This window comes from Drosophila simulans, chromosome X (assembly GCF_016746395.2).
Source record: "Drosophila simulans strain w501 chromosome X, Prin_Dsim_3.1, whole genome shotgun sequence".
Classification (NCBI taxonomy): domain Eukaryota; kingdom Metazoa; phylum Arthropoda; class Insecta; order Diptera; family Drosophilidae; genus Drosophila; species Drosophila simulans.
Genome location: NC_052525.2, coordinates 16,250,636 through 16,267,591, shown reverse-complemented (window position 1 = coordinate 16,267,591; position 16,956 = coordinate 16,250,636). Strand labels below are relative to the sequence as shown.

Below are 16,956 nucleotides of genomic sequence, written 5' to 3'. Positions count from 1 at the left end.
GTTTCTTGGTTTTTGTTCGTTTTTATTTTTATTGTATAAGGTAGTAGTTAGGTAGTAGCATATAAATTTATATAACGTACGATATACATAGTATGTAAAAAAGACATAGCTAGCTTAAATACTTTCACTTGATGCGATCGATCTGCTTTACCACTCTCTAAACCAGATCTGCCCATTTATACTCTCTTGTTCCATGGAAATTGCTCTCTTTTTCGGGCAGTTCTACTCTAATCTCAATGCAATGTTTCCGTGCGTGTATGGTGTGTGAGTGTCTGTGTGTGTGTGACGTATGCGTGTATGAGTGAGTGGGTGGATGGGTGGATGGTTGGTTGGTTGGGTGACCTCAACTTCAACTCCTCACCCTAGAAACCTGCAACTCCGCCGCGTTTGCGATAATCGGCATTCGCATAGATCGCTGTGGCATTTCTCGAAATGGCCGTGACAATGGATCCAGTTTTCCCGGAAATGGCCTTCAACTTGTGTCCCCGTTTGGTCAGCAATTGGAGCAGGGATTCCGAGAAGCCATCCTCCTCGTACTCCAAGACATCGGGCATCAGTTGATGGTAGAAGCGCGGTGCATCAACCGCTTGGCGTAGATCCTTGCCGAACCACAAAACATTGGCGACCACCTCAACCACGGCCGGAATGATCTTGCTGCCTCCAGCTGATCCGATGACCATCTTCATGTTGCCCTCCTTATCGGCCAGAAGAATCGGCGATTGCGAGGACATCGCCCGCTTGTGGGCCTCGATTTTATTCGACTGCGACAGGGGCAATTCAAAAAAGTTGTTCTCCACCGCAAAGTCGTTCATTCCGTTGTTGAGAACAATACCCGTACGGGATCCAATTAATCCGGAGCCAAAACTGATGGATAAATATTGAGTAGATTAATCCAGGTCATTTTAAAAGCTCTCGGAGGCTAACAATGGATACTCACTAGGAATTGATTGAGCTGGTCACTGAGACGGCATCACCGTTGGGCGCCAAGACAACCAAATTCGAAGTGCCATCCAGATCATCGATGGCGGCAAAGTTGGCGCCATACGCCTGGGCATCGGGCAGCACGTGGGAATCATTGATCTTGGCCCGGTTCTGATCGCCAAAGTCCGGACTATTCAGCCGGCTAACCAGCTCTCGCGCATCGATGAAATGCATATCGCCCAATTCTGGACGCTGGGCAAAGGCGAACTTCATGGCCTCGGCAAATCGATGGATGGTGCGCGCCTTCAGCTCATCCGTGGACAGATCCTGTGCGGTGAAGTTATAGCCCTGCAGGATGGCCAGAATGTGGGCCACCACCGAACCGGAACTGACCGGAGGCATTACATACAAGGTGTCGTCACCCAAGTCCATGGTAATGGAGTTGATCACATCGGCCTCGTATGACTCCAGATCATCGGCCAAAATAATACTGCCCATGTCCTGCAGATCCTGCGCCAGCAACTTGGCTATCGTTCCATTGTACATGTCCATGGGTCCATTCTCGGCCAGCAGCTTGTAGGTCTTGCAGAGATTTTTGGGCGGCTTCACTACCGTTCCGGCGACATGGGGTTTGCCAGTTTCCGCATTCAGATAGGTTCTGTAAGGAATCATACGCTTAGAAAGAAGCTCTATTCACAAAAGTGTGAGCTTGAAATTGCTTGAAAAGCTGCTGAAAAGTACACTTAAAGAAATGTGGCGTTCTTTTAAGCACTCTTAGAGCAATTTCAAGCTTTTCAACAATTTACTGGTACTGCTCGCGCTCCTTGATGTACGACAAGGCCATACCCAGGGACCGTTCCATGTGCTGCGACACATGGTATCCCTTCTCGCAGAGCTCCAGCGATGGTGCGACCAAATCCGCCCACGGCAGCTTTCCAAACTTCTGATGCGCCACATGGTAGCCCATCACCTCGCCGGGCACAGCGATGCTCAGCGGTCCCTGGTCGGACTTCTCCGGCTGCTGGGCGAACATGTCCTCGGTGGCCTCGTAGGGCGCCACCTCGCGGGCATCGATGGCGGTTGCGTGGCGCTCCTTCCGGTTGTAGATGTTCATCAGGTGGCCACCACCGATGCCCATGCTCTGCAGGGTCAGCAGGCCGTTGCACAGGAGGGCGGCGATCGCTGCATCCACCGCGCTGCCATTCTTCTGCAGGATGCCGCTAATAATAAAAATATTCAATTAATACTTCATACTTAAGTATATTTAATGTTAAGTGACCCAAAACTGCAAATTGTCTAACGTTGGTGAATTGTGGCTCTGTCCCATGCTACTTTACCTTCACTATTCTATCTTTAGATCTTTCAATTCTACCTTTAAAGCCCATATAGCCCACATATAGTTACCTGCCGATCTTGCTGCACTCGAGGTTATCGGAACTCACGGCTCCATGTTGGTAGACACCCAGGACCGAGTTGTAATGTTCGCTGGTATCGATCTTGATCTGATCCGCTAGCCAGGTGGGTGGTGCCGCCGTCGTTGCCGCCGTGGAGGCGGCCACATTGGGCAGGACGTCGTCCGATGGCGTGGTCGCTGTGTTTGTGATTCCCAGATTGAGGTTGCCAATGTTGTCCGTTTCCGTTTCCGGTTCCCGTTGCTGCTCATCATCTGTTAAATGAAATGTTTTAGGTGTGGGGCTGGGATTGCTATCTGTTCTGCTAGTGGTTGTTGTTCTTGTTGTTGTTGTTGTTGCTGTTGGTGGTTGTTGTGTTGCACTTGTTGCTATTGTTGCTATTGTTGTTGTGCTGGTGCTTATTGTTGTTGCTAATCCTGATGGTGCAATTGTTGGTATGGTTGCCTCTGTGCTTATTGTTGTTGGTGTTGCTGTCGTTGTTGTTGTTGTGGTTGTTGTGTTGTTTCTATTTGGCGTCGATTTAGGCCAGTCTTCGTTGTTGTTGTTGTTGTTGTTTAGTGAGTTGGGGTGTAAAGTTTTTGGTTGGGGTTTTGTTCATGTGAATACTTTTTGGTGCCACAATAGAAGAAATTATTTTGAACTAGATTAAATGCCAGGTGCTTGGTTAAGATGAATCGAAAGCATGCAGAAAATAAGCGAAGGTTGTTCTATTTTTCATTTCAATTTCACAGTTTGACTAAATTCGGTCTTTAAAAAACAGTCCGTCTGTTCGTATACATATGTACAATACACAATACACATCTACACATACAATATCTATGTGAATCGAGTTTCGGTATTAGTTTGCAGTGGGTGAGTGAATTGTTAGCTGAATGTGGTTGGCTATATACCTTTAACCCGATTTCTCCCATACTCACCACTGAAACACAGGCTAATAATCACGTAGCTGATCAGGGCAATGCCGATAAAGCAGATTAGCACGATGGTTAGCTTCTTCATCCAGGCCAAAACTTTTACGCGCCTGTAAAATTCAAATTCACATATTCAGATACTAAGCCTAATAATGATAATAATAATTAGTTAAAATATCTGTGATTTAAAAAAAGAATTTTTAAATAACTGAAGTCCTTGCCGCATCCTTGAACTTCTGTTTATAGAACAGAAATGTATCTGCAAATTGTCCGAAACAAGAATTTACTATCCGCGTTCTATTGCAGTTGGCTCAATCCAATAAATGCGATTTCTATGTAAGCCACTTCGTCTCCGCATGGCAACCATAAAAACTCGCCAAGGACACTTCGCAGCTAAATGCTATTGTTAATGCTCTTTTTTATGCTCACATCTGTTCGCGACGCGCCTCCTCGGCGGCGGCGGTGTCCTGCATGAGTTCGCCGCCATTCTTCTCCTCGTCGGAGTCCAATCCGCCGGCGGACTTCAGTGGTATCTTGTTCATGGCATCCTCGTTGCTGTGGTGCACCATCTTGTGGGCATCCGCTGCTGCACTTGCTCCGGCTCCTGTTCCCGTTCCCGCTGATCCCGCTGGGATTGTGATGGAGCTGTAGTTGGCAACAAAAATAAAGGTCGAAAATAAGTTGTAAACAAATGCAACAGTTTTTGTTATCCTCGGCGCTCGAAAATATGCAACAGTTTTCGCCAGCAGCTTTCAGCAGCAACTGAAACTGAAAATGAATGCGGCCCAAGCACCGACAATCTCAAGCGATTCTCATTCAACGACAAGTACAGTGGAGTCTCCATAAATTTGCACAAGTATAGAAAATTGGGTATGAACAGCGCTTTATAATCTTTAATATTTGTAAAGCAACAAATATCTTTTGATTTTATACAAACTTAATCAATTGGCTTAATTTGGCATATGCCAGCTTTTAAGTTCGTCTTAGCGAAACTCCACTGTTACAGCTCTAACAACAACTATATCGCTGTCGTCATCGCCAACTTTGATGGCAGGATGTGGCTTGTGTGCTCGACTACCCGACACCGTTCACCGCCCACCGCCCACCGCCCCCACGTTCCTTGGGTGGGCGTGTCCCGTATAAAAATGGGTCAGACAAGCGTCGACGTCGACAGCGACGCCGGCCGAGGCGGTAGCAGTGGGAAATGCATTTCCCTCAATCGAGCGAGTGGATTTCCTTTTGTTGTTTCGACCATAACCATAATTGAATGTTGTGATTGTGAGCTCGCGTGGTCCGCGGGATTTTGTGGGCGGAAATGGGTTGGTGTTGGGTTAAGTCATTGCTCGCGGGAATTGGGTTAATTGCTGCCAGCGAAGAGAAATGCGAAAAATAAAAAATTTAAAACATATCCAACGGACAGGGCAGCACCTTTTGCACCGCGGTCCTGACCTGGGCTACATTTGTAATTGTTGACGTCGCCACTCGCACTCGCACAACCCCCGCCCCCTTTTTTTAACCCCTGAAACCCCAACCAGCCCCCTTAACCCGCAACGCAGTGATGACGACACTTGCTGAAGAGGAAAAGCCCCTCGTAAAACAGGGTGCTCAAAAAGTAGACACACTCGAATGCAGGCGGTGAGTTAATCGTGCTTGATAGCAGTTCGAAGTTTTAAGCAGCTACACCCAGAGAAATTGGTGTTATAAAAGTTTTATTTAAAAATTTAATATTTTAAATATTAAAATTACATTTTAAAAATCAATTGTTCAACATGTAAGAAAGATTTTAGTCTAAAAAAATATAATGTTATTAACTAGCAAATCACAGATAAATTTGCGATATTTTCTGCGATTTACAGTCAATTTATTTAAGTACCACTGTACATCGTTTACAGTTCGGCCTGACATGAATTGCCCCTTTACGTTGTGTGCACTTTTTAATATTGCCCATGTTGTTTTTTTTTTTCTGGTTAATAATACTCTTTGCTGCTGCCGACTTTGCGCTGCCTGGCGGGCAGGCATTCGCGCTATTTTTGGGTCAACTGCATTTAATTTCGTTGCGTTTTCGTTAAATGGTCGGTGGGCCGAAAGAACAAGCCACAATTATGAGGCATTCGGAATGCAATTGGGGTTTACGATCCACTTGTTCCTGGCTGCGCCCACGAAAAATGGCACATGGAACCCAAAATAGAGTTCGCCGTGCCATGACCATAGCAAATTAAATACAAATACCCACAAATAGTTCCCTATTCTGCTTCACTTTAATTGATTGCCATTTGCACTTAGCGGTTCGCAGGAACCGAACGACAGGTGGCGTGTTGGTGGTGTCATTAGGCAAGGATAATTACTCAATTGCAACTTTGTTAGGCAAGTGCTTCGCAGAAATCATTTGAAAACTAAATAACTTATGCTTTAATTAAGTTAAATTACTTTGTAATATAAATATCCAAGTAACTTTAAAATTGTTAAGCTTTCGCTACACACAACATTACATATTTATTCAATAACGTTTAATTTTCGCCTTTCGTCCATTTAAATTCTGGCAACTTCATTTTCACATTACAATTTTTAGTTTTGGCGCTTGCGCAGCGCCTGCAAACAAAATTAACTGCCAGCTAACTAATATGAAATCGCAATTGGAATTGGCTATCATTATGCCTACGTGTGAGGACTAAACAAATAGCAATAATTTCAAAAATCCGATAAGAAACCGCTTAAATTATGGCTGTTGGATAGTTTCTTCGTTTGGGTCAGTACTTTTAGGGGAAGTGACCGACAAGCAATATAAATAATAAGTACACCCATGTCCAAATACATGGCTACATGTGTTTTAGACATGCGAGTGTGCATTACTTTAATTACTCATTATATTCACAAGGCAAAGAAATGCGAAAATCATAGCTTGGCTTTCATCTTTAGCCGACTTCTTATCAAAAGTATTAATAATCTTAATAAAAGCGGAAATATGGAGTACATGCGAAAGCTTAAAGATATGGGTTAGTTAGTTCAGAGAAATATTTACAATTTATTTAAAATAGTTGTATATTTCTTATTAAGCAGACATACTAAACACGTATGTATTTCCTTTCAACTAACTACAATATTTAACCCAAAAGCAGATTCTCAGCTAAACACAAGCTATTTCGAGTAGATTTCCACACAAAATACTTGATTATTGTTTGCATTTCAAGAGGGCAAGGGCAGATGGCCATAGATCATGGTTGATCGGGCATGCCCAAGCCCAATCAAATGGCGGCACCAATCCAATTTGCATTTCGGATGCCAAACGAATCGATTCGGTGGGCAATTAAATCAACAATTTGACAAAACAAATACAATTAAAATGCACGAAGACCGGCGCAAATAAATCAAAACTTGCCGAGGGCCAATACTGGGCATAATTTAGCTCCGAGTGACGAACGCCTTTGCGAGACACTAAAAATTTTCCAAATTGCAATGCGTCAAAGTTTGTTATGACCCAAAGTTGGCCAAAATGACGAATCTTTTGAGTTTTTTGCGCCCACAGAGACCCCAAAGTGGCCCCATTCTCAGCTTTACGAGGAGTCGGTCGGCTAAGAGCTATTTTTACTCTATTTTGTTCGCAGCTACTCAAAAAACATCTTTCGAAATCGAATGGACGGGAGAATTATGAAAATGGTATGCCTCAATGCGAATTTCAAAGATCTAGAACAGCCATAAAGTTCGGGAATCATAAAGGAAGTATTCAAATGACAAACCTATTTAAAAAATCTAATATCGCTTATAAATTTTGTAACACAGTTGATAGCGAGTTAACGCGTAAAAATACGATTTTTCACAAATATAATATAATTTAAAATAAAATTTACAATATCTGCTGAATGTAAATGTTTATTAGAACATTTATTGTATTTTTAGCTAAAGAGGTTCACTCAAAATATACGTATTTCCACTTGTAAGTTTTTTATTAGTTAGATAAAAAGGTAAAATATCATATTTTGTATTCATTTCATTTTGCTATCCTTGCTAGTAATATATAGTAAATATTCTCAGGACGTAGCTCTTATTAAGTCATTGTTATGTATAAATTTAGTATTATTTGCCTAACCCTTTCAGCACAAAGATGCTCAATTCAAAACCCAGACGAGATAATGGAAGGAAGGGACTCGCCCCATAGATCAACTAGAACAAAGATCTGTCATTGTGGAGGATTAACCCCCCAGCCCCCTTGCTGATTCACAGATTTTGACACATTCGCCGCACTGGCACTCGCATTTTCCAATCCAAATTGGTGACAGTGCAAATTGATCTCGCCCAAAGTTCAGGGACACTGGCCACCAGATAAGTATCGCAATCCCAATGCGGGTGCACATTGTGTACTATGTAGTGTATGTAGCATGGTGTGTCGAGTGGCATCTGGGTGTTGTGTAGTAGATAGACGACACCCAGATCCAGATATTAGCTGGCATGGCCTTTTCTTCCGAGCTCTGATTTTGTTCTTCTCTACTCGTCCGTTCGCTTGATTAAGTTGTCAGCAATCAGCTGAAGGCACCGAAACGAGACGGCGTTTAGCGTCGATTACTGTTAGACTAAGTGGCCCGATCCCAGATCTGGATCTGTTGAGCCAACAATTGAGCGCTCTCTTGGGAATTAGCTTGATAAAAAAAAAAAAAAAAAACCAGCCCACCAAATAGCAACAAACCAAACAAACACCGCACTTGGACTGAAGAAATAGAAAAAATGATGGAAAACGATGGAAAATGATGGAAAATAGTGGGAAATGGGAAGGAGAGAGTGCCGGCGAGTTCATGCGGGATCAAAAGATAAGCCGAAAACAAAGGGAGCCTGAACTCGACCTATCGCAGTTGTGATATTCTTGTGTGTTTTCCCGCCCATTATCTTTATTGTGCCCACTGGGCCCAGGAGTGAAGGTCAGGGTTCCGAAAGCCAATAAAAAGATTAAGGGGTTGTGTGATTGCCAAAAATAGACTCACATGACATGTCAAACTAATCCCCCCCAACCAAGCTTATTACATTTAATTCACTCACATTCCTATTGAGTTACGACCAGTACCTATGATTCGCTGGAAATATAATATTTTTGCAGCTGCCATCCATGATGGCCAATAAACCTCTGCTGCTGCTAAAGCGGAGTTCATTCAAATTCAAATACGCGATAAAATAATGGCAGAAAAACCCACTTCCATTTTCATTTCCTCTCTTGGCGCTCATATCAACATTGTATGGTAACTTCTTGGGAATTTCTTACTCGCTCCTTCCGCTTTTTGTTCGTATGACCAATTGATAAAGATCAAGTCTTAGTTTTATTGTTTCAAAATTTTTTTCAAAATAAGAACTACTGAAATTTAAAAGCATTTTAAAAATTGCTGTAAAGCAATTTGATATATGGCAAAACTATTTAGCAACCTCTTCCTATTTTCCACCCCCTCCCATAAATTTTTAAAATTTTCATGCCATTCTTCGACTGATTTATGGCACTGCTACCAATGGATATGGATATCCATATATTTTAGCTGGAAAACTTTTGGCATTTTGGGAATTCGACATGTTATCATAAATTTACAAATTTTTCGAATATTTGAAACACCAATATTTCTCAGGGTATGCAATGACCTTCAGCAAGAAACAGAGTGCATTCTCAACAAGTGTTTGATTTTCTACGCTCTCTGTTTTTTTTTTTCTTTGTTAATTTTGTTATAACTTTTTCATTTTGGCGCATTTGGCGGCATTTTCGGCGTCTGGCATTTATTTGGCTTTCATTCTTTGGCCGACGACGCCTTTGTTTCGCTGCTGTTTTCGGTTATTTTTAAATATAATAATTGCAAAATGAAACGGAAAAGACACGCTGTGTTTTTTTTTTTTTTTTGGCCCTAGACTTGGACTTGGACTTGTTGCTGCCAACGTATTTTTTATAAATACACATATACATATATCTCCTTCTATATTTTTTCAGCTCTGTGGTGGACAGTTTTTTTTCAGGTGGGCGAACCTGGCGAATGCCGGCCCAGCATTAAACAAAAAAAAAAAAAAAAATGAAGAAACAAGAAACATACAACAAAAATAAAACACATCTTGATTTAACGATCCTGATACGCACACGCACACAACAACAACAACAAAATGGAATAAAAAAATTATGTTTTGTCACCTTTTTTTTAAATTTAAGTCGTGTAACTTTTTCGAAAACGCGCGCGTTTTTTTGATTTATACTCAAAAAACTGCGAAGTTGAATAACGAATGCACTCGTAGTATCGTATCCTACGCAAATATACACCGCAGCTATATATAACTGTGTGGGAATTCTATAATTTTCAATTATATATATAACTTCTTTTTAGCTATATTTTTTAGTCGCGTGTCGCGTCTGCGACGTCGTCTGCGTCTGTTGGTCAACTGAATTAAGAACGGCCGCTAACGATGACGACGACGCTGGCGCAGCGGCAGCGTTGTACGGCGACGCCGGCAGAGCCAGTGATGCCCATCTGGCTTGATTACCGACATATTTCGAGAATTTCGAGTTTTGAAATACAAAAACATTCTGACTCACAGTTGTAAGTTTGTAGTACTAGCAATTGGCCAGCTACTGCCTTTTGAAGGTTATCAAGCTGATAAGAAATGTTTACAATTGTAACAAATGCACAAAAATCCGAAACACCTACTCATTTAAGATTTTAATAGAATGTTTAGGTAAACATATTTTAGTGCGAGAGCTAAGTCGAAAATTAGGAAGGTGTAAAGACTGTCCTTTTAATCTTTTCAGATAATCAGCTAATGTTAGAATGTCCTATGAGTCTTAGCAATAAAAAATAAATCTCTTTAAATAAGTAATAAATTCAAAAAATAACATTTGTTTATTCATATACATACATTCATATTTATATCCCAACCCATAATTTACATATTTTCAAGAGCTTCAAATTACATTTAGATATTAGTACAATTTTAATTTTAATTATGATATCTTATAGTGATAATATTTAAAGATAATATAGCATAGCTTCCTATTCTAAAATGCTAGCCATCTCTGACTACGACTGCTTTTCGTCTAGCCGAGTGGGCAGCGAAGTTGCGTCGCTGCCGCAGCGCAGCTGCTGTTGCTCTTATTGTATTTTTGTTTGATACTATATTTTATTTTATTTTTTTTTTTACTTATTTATTTTTTGTTCCACGCTGCATTGCAAATTGTTGCTGGCGGTGCGGAAATCACAAAAAATTAGACGACCCCGATGGACATGGACATGGAGCTGCCGTGATTGCCATCATGGATCTGGATGCTAGGTTCTGCGAGTTCTGGTTGGCTTTCGGTTATAGTTGTATCTTTGGTTTTATTTTTTCAGTGGTTGCCGGGGGGCGTGGCCACCACCCACCCGCCGGCGAGCCATTAAGAGCAATTTGTTGACAGTGACACACAAAAATGGACACACAAAGCGACGCGAGGCGACAAAACAGGCTCAACCAAACAAACAAACCAAGCCAAGCTAACACAAAAAAAAAGCGAAATAAAATAGTAATGATAACATGGAGGGAAAATCGGAAAATGTGTGAGACAATCCAGTGACATCATCAAATCACTTTAATTGCAATCGCCGCCCAAGGTTGGCAAATGGAGTAAGAATAAGCGTAGTTCTTATATTTATGAGGAGGATATATATTTATATCCTCATTTATTTTACTTTGATTTATTTCCCATTACTGAGCATTTTCCTCCTCCAACTGTTGAATCTAATTTTGTATCTGACTACTGACTCTTCCAGCGGTCTTTGAGTATCTTTCGGATGTGTGCTTCTGAAAGCCAGGTGAAATTGGCAGCGCTTTATGTTGGAACAGGTGAAATAAGATAATGGTAAGCAAGTTAGCTTGCAGTCACAGCAGCGGGCAAGCATTTATATATCTATTAAAAAAAAAAAAATAAATAATAACCAAATTTATGCCTAATAAAGGGTAATACAAAAAAATATTTATATAAAGTTGTACAATTTTTGTTTAAACATCGTGGAATTTAAAATTTTTTAATACTTTTCTATTAAGTAAAAAGTCAATAAAATAAAAGTAAGTTATGCCAGACGACTAAAAACTGTCGATATATATTTTTAAAAGTTTATATGCTCGATAGCCTAGCACCAGATCTAATGACTTGACCGCGACTGTGACCCGCTGTGCGTGTTCGCTGGAGTGGTCATCGTTTGGCCATCATCTCCGCACATCCGCTGGGCATCCGCGCTGTTGTTTTTGTACTATTTTGTGGGGCCACGCAGATTTCCGCTGCAGTTTGACATTTGCAGTTGTCTGCCGGTGATAAGAGCTGCGCAGCGGACAAAAGGCAACGCCAAACGCCACAAGGAGGATGATGATCATGGAAGCATGTCAATTGCACCAGAGATACAAAGATACTGAGATACATACGTACATATGTATGTAGATGGCTGGCGAAAACACTACTTATTTATTTATACATGCGCGATGTCGTGCTGCTAAAGCGTGCAATTTGCCACAGTCGCCATACTGAACAGTATACTATATACTATATGTTATAAACTATATAGTGGCTGGATCCAGAGGCAAATCAAAGGCAGCAGCAGACGACAAACGGCGAACAAAAAAGAGCGCACGGAAAAAATTAAAATGTGTGTCAACAAATTGCACAAATTATTGGCAGTTGAGCGCAGTTTGGGTATACTCAAAAAAAATAAATCCACTCATAAGAAAATTTGAATATTGGAAAGTTAATTTTAAGAGAAAAAAGGCCTGAAAAATTGGTTGAAATTGATCTAAATTTAACACAAATTCCTCTTGTTTTATTTGTATTAATTGATATCTGCCCAACATTTTCTTTCGGTGTAGCCCAACCTCACTGACCCCCACAACGCATTTTTCCAATGTGTGACAACAAACAAAGATATGACCTTAATCTGATCACCTCCAAATTGGCATGCTATGATAATTTACCCTAAATGCACGTTGTGCACACTGACCGAAGAGGAGGGGCGACTTGGGGGAGGCTTCACTGTACTTGAAGCGTACGCTTGTGGGCGGCGTGGGCGGCATTGCGTCCATCCACATGACAATGGGCTAATTACAGGGAATCCATCACGCGGACTCATCCCACTGTTTGTAAAAAACATAACTCAACACTTGACCCTGCCTTTATCTGCCCTTTTTGGTTTGGATTCATTCATCACATTCCACTTTATATCGATTTGCATACCGAATCACAGCTACTGTAAACACAACATTGCGTGGGTTTCTTTTGGGCTTGAAAATCGAAATATGCTGGAAATTGGATTTTATGAAAGTATAACTATAAAATCAGAGAGGAAATTGTAGACATAAATATATCAGTTTGTTTGCTGTAGAAATCAATCTTAAGTTTGCTTGACATAAATAAATAAATATCATCTTGAAAATTCCATAATAATTCTTGCCTTGCATATCATTCAAAACCATATAGATGTCAGTTATCTAAAAATATTATCTATAGAAATGAGGGATATTCTTTATAAGTCGGATCTCTGCATTTGCGATACCCTGCAAAGCTGCCCATCAATGGTCACAGGCCCAGCCCAAAATTAAATAAATGGCTTTTTGCTCGTTGACATTTTTTAGGTGGGAATGCAGAGGAAAATCTATATACACATCCATCAAATGCAGTTTTAATTTTTTATTTTTTGTGCGTTGGTTGTTGGCGACGCCGACGCGGTGACGTCACAAACTCATTTAACCAGCTAACCTTGGCCCGATCTACGCTCTCGCTCGCACTCGCAGTGGTGAAGGGGCGCGGAAATCGAGATTTATATATTTTCTGCATTTCCACTAAGTACAGTGAAAACTAATAGTACTGACTAACTCACTGTAAGCTAACAAATTCAAAATATAGAATAATTGAGTGTGCGTAGGAATTTTTAAAAAAAAATCTCAAAATAACGCCGTAATAAATTTGAAATAAAATAATTAAATAATAAAAGAATATACCTCTTGATTTCTTCAAGTGTATATTAAAATTGACTTAAGTTATGCATATAAGATATCAAATATTTCTTAAGTTCCTATGAACTCAGTCTATTTGCACTCAGTATTTCTTATTCTTATTTTGTAAATATCTATTTTGCCCAGTGCATATTTGAACTTGTCACTTGTGTCTGTCTGGGATTCGTGAATTTGGCTTGGTTTGGGCAACAACTTGATCGGCGCTGCCCATTAATCCCCCGCCACCTCTGGGCCAAAAAAACATGGATGCAGATGGAGATGGAGGCACTTGGCGGGCTCATTAAATGGTCGTGGAAAAATTCCCTTCGCGTACTGGATGTTTTTGTTTTCTTTTTTCGGATCTCTGGTTTTTGAAGTGCCCCACATTGTGTTGCGCTTTCATGTGGCATGCCACGCCCCAATCATCCTGTGGAAACTATTTTCGGTTCGTCTGACACACATCGATGGGCAGGAAAAGCGGAAAAGCAGAGTGAGTAATTGTTTACATTGCGCTTCTTGTGAGCTACTTTACGGCCCAGCATGTAACCACGCCCCCAACCCGCACATTTCCACCGATTTTCCTCCCCATTTCCCTGCAAGAGAAAAAAAAAGCGTGGCACAAGAATTTCACTTGTTGGTTTTTCCGCGCATTATCCCTCTTCTTTTTTTTTTGATGGATTGTTTTGCGGTCCACTGAAATCGACGAAACTTTAAGTTTGAACTAATGGCAACAAAAATATCCGATGGAAGCACTAGTGTTGTGTGTGCACACAAAAAAATTGGGGATGGGCCCAATGCACATATTTGGCTGGCATGTAAATGTAAACAACATTGAAGCGATTTGATCTTTGATTACCTTGAATTCACTCAGACATTTTGAAGATTCAAACGTAAACATTTCCTCTGGGCTACCTTTGAGAGCATACCAAAACATCCAGAATTTTTGTTTATGCTGCCCACGAAGTATTTAGTTAGTGGAACTTTGGGCAAAACTATATTAGAAACCTTGAAACAAGTTTTAAATATTCTAAAAGATTATTGTGCAATTGCCTAGTGGCCAACAAATATGAATTATTAATGTATTTATCATTGCAAAAAGGTTTGAGTATTTGCTACCGTTCTATGCGCTTCTCAAAACATATAGGTAAGCTAACTCCTACTTTGAATATATATTTCGATTAAGTTACTATAGCAGTGTTAAGAGATTTGTGGCCGAGGTACATCGCAAAAAGGTTTGAATATTTGCCACCGTTCTATGCGCTTCTCAAAATATATAGGTAAGCTAACTCATATTTTGCATATATTTCGATGAAGTTACTATAGCAAAGGTTTGGGTATTTGCCACCGTTCTATGCGCTTCTCAAGAACTGTAGGTAAGCTAACTCTTATTTTGCATATATTTCGATTAACTTACTATAGCAGTGTCGAGAGATTTGTGGCCAAGGCACATCGCAAAAAAGGTTTGAGTATTTGCCACCGTTCTATGCGCTTCTCAAAATATATAGGTAAGCTAACTCATATTTTGATATATTTCTATATATTTATATCGAAATGCTTTTTTGGCTTATTTTGGGACTCGAGTGTATTTTGCATGTTTTGTAACGACTTTATAAAATTTAAATATATTTTCCAAGACTCTTTCGATCCCGATTTGAACCCAGGTGAACTTACGATTGCAGTGTCGAGAGATTTGTGGCCGAGGCACCAACGCCGCATGCCGTGGAATGCATTTCGCAACTTTTGCCGATTTTATTGTGCTCTCTATGGGATTAGCACCTCCTCTCCAGCTTTCGGATGCCGCCAGCTGGCGATTCAAATCGCTTATGCCAATGCACAATAAAAAATTTCAACAAAAAAAATAATTATGAACTCGGGGCACGGTGGGATTTCCTTGAATTAAACTTTGCTTGGTTTTGAATTGGAATTATGATTTGGCAGTTTGAATCTAGAATAGCTTGAAAGTTGGGTTTACTACTTGTCGGGACAATTTTTGGAGGCGGCGGCGTTCGCGGCGTTCACTTTCCGACTGAATTCTCACTTTCCGGCGGAGATGCCGTCCGGAGATGCTGCCGCTGCGACGCCGGCAGAGGCAGAGTCCGGCCCCATTTCCCATTAACATTACCATCACCATCACCATCAGCATCACCATCCCCATTCCATGCCACCTCATAGCTACGGCCGCAGCTAAATACAGATCCGAATCCAAATCCACCCACGTGGGCCGGCCAATTGTTGCTGCCGTTAGCATAAACATTTAAGCAACCAGCGACAGTGCGCGACAGACATGTAAGGCTAGGGAAATAGCACGAGTGTGTACTTTGCTTACATCATCTTATATGGCTAATAGAATTTAACAATTTCGGTTTAAGCTTTAGAACGACAATAGTACGAACATGTCTTATAATTTCGCAACGCACTGTCCAAATAAGATAAATAACCAAAAGGAAATGACTCCCGTTGCCGGTGCTGTTCTCAGTTCTCCGTGTAGGTGAGCGATGCATGTCACTGTTTTATTTAACCACAATTAAACGACCCGAAACATCACAGTGCATAGAAGACCTACGCTGCGTATGAGCAATGTGGCTGGCCATTAATCAGTTTACAGTAGTATTTACAGAGAACTCAAGAAGTTAAGAAAGTTCTGCCTGAAGTAATTTCTTGCAAAGCTAGGAATTCATAACTAATCCAAGATCTGTATTCCATTCCGGCGGATTTCTTTCTCTCCAATTCCAGGAACCGGCGGACACATGTTAGTTTGCGGGAATGTCTGTGGTGGCATGAATCCCATGAATCACGGACAGAGAAAATATATATCCCCCATAAAACTGGAGGCCCCAAGCCAACAGCCGGCGAAAGTGAAATGTTCCGAGATAGATATATATACATATATAGTCTGAAACATACGTGGATTATTCAGAGCAACCGAATGGCGAAAAGTAGAGTTTATGGGCTGGCCAAAAAGTAGCGTAGCTAAAGTTTGAAATTAGTGGTCACAAGGGGTGGCTAAAACATATATATATAATATATTCTTATAAAACCTTTTACAATCCCCATTTAGAAACTGCTATAGCAAGAAATACATTCAAAACTCCATGAAATGCATTTTCAAATATTCAATTTAATGTAGCATTTGTAGAATACGCATGCACTTCGATATTTTGAGAAAGTCATTGCATCTTAAGGCATCCCCATCCCCATTTTGCCCACTACTTCACTGACTAAGCCCATAAACAATCCGCCACTTGTTTGTTTACAATCCCCATTCGAAAAAGAGGAGGATCCCAAAAATCGAAGAATATCGAAAAAAAAGTAAAATAGAACTGTAGATGCAAGCGCTATGTGAGATATTCCATCTGGCCGTGTAATAAAGATCCTCGAGCTGGTGGGGTTTACCACAGAAAAAAAAACGGAAAAAAAACTTAAAAGAGGCAGTATCTGAAATAGAAATTTAGTTTGGGTGGGAATGTAGCGAAATAAGGCACTTATGTACTTAGAGCGATGCGAGATGTGAAGTCGAGAACTCGCAGAAACAGACACACACTCGACCACTTGACATTGATGGGTGAGGATTCTCCATTCTCAGGAGATCCCACAGAGCACTGGACTTGAGTGGTGGTGTCACTTGTGGTCTCATCAATCCTCCCCCGAAAGCAGCTCGTTAAAATTTGGGAAAGCATAGCGGCGGAGGAGTGACATCAGCCCTGCGAAATTCTTGCTCGTTTCATGTTCGAATTTCGTTGGCCAAAACGGAC

At 40.9% G+C, this 16,956-nt stretch overlaps 1 protein-coding gene across 4 annotated transcripts; it reads right to left on the bottom strand.

Annotated features, from left to right (window-relative positions):
• Position 1: 1 nt before the first annotated feature.
• On the bottom strand, positions 2 to 15,028 carry LOC6726191 (glutathione hydrolase 1 proenzyme). 4 transcript variants are annotated; one of them, XM_016174060.3, is made up of 7 exons: positions 14,876 to 15,028; positions 3,674 to 3,889; positions 3,251 to 3,354; positions 2,326 to 2,863; positions 1,728 to 2,141; positions 938 to 1,579; positions 2 to 864 (listed from the first exon to the last, which is right to left on the bottom strand). In XM_016174060.3, exons 1-7 carry the CDS (start codon positions 14,932 to 14,934, stop codon positions 363 to 365), a joined length of 2,475 nt encoding a protein of 824 aa, XP_016039717.1. In that variant the 5' UTR covers positions 14,935 to 15,028; the 3' UTR covers positions 2 to 362. The 4 variants fall into 4 exon arrangements, with proteins under 4 accessions (XP_016039717.1, XP_016039718.1, XP_016039719.1 ...); XM_016174061.3 differs by having other exon boundaries at positions 2,326 to 2,587; XM_016174062.3 differs by lacking the exon at positions 14,876 to 15,028 and adding an exon at positions 9,390 to 9,663.
• Between the last annotated feature and the right edge of the window lie 1,928 nt (positions 15,029 to 16,956).

Excerpts from the sequence above, each read along its gene's own strand:
- LOC6726191 (XM_016174060.3), bottom strand. The coding sequence starts at position 14,934 with ATGCATTCCACGGCATGCGGCGTTGGTGCCTCGGCCACAAATCTCTCG. Across the intron at positions 3,890-14,875 it reads AATCTCTCGACACTGCAATC|CTCCATCACAATCCCAGCGG; the intron begins GTAAGTTCACCT and ends TGCCAACTACAG. Across the intron at positions 1,580-1,727 it reads AAGGAGCGCGAGCAGTACCA|AACCTATCTGAATGCGGAAA; the intron begins GTAAATTGTTGA and ends GATTCCTTACAG.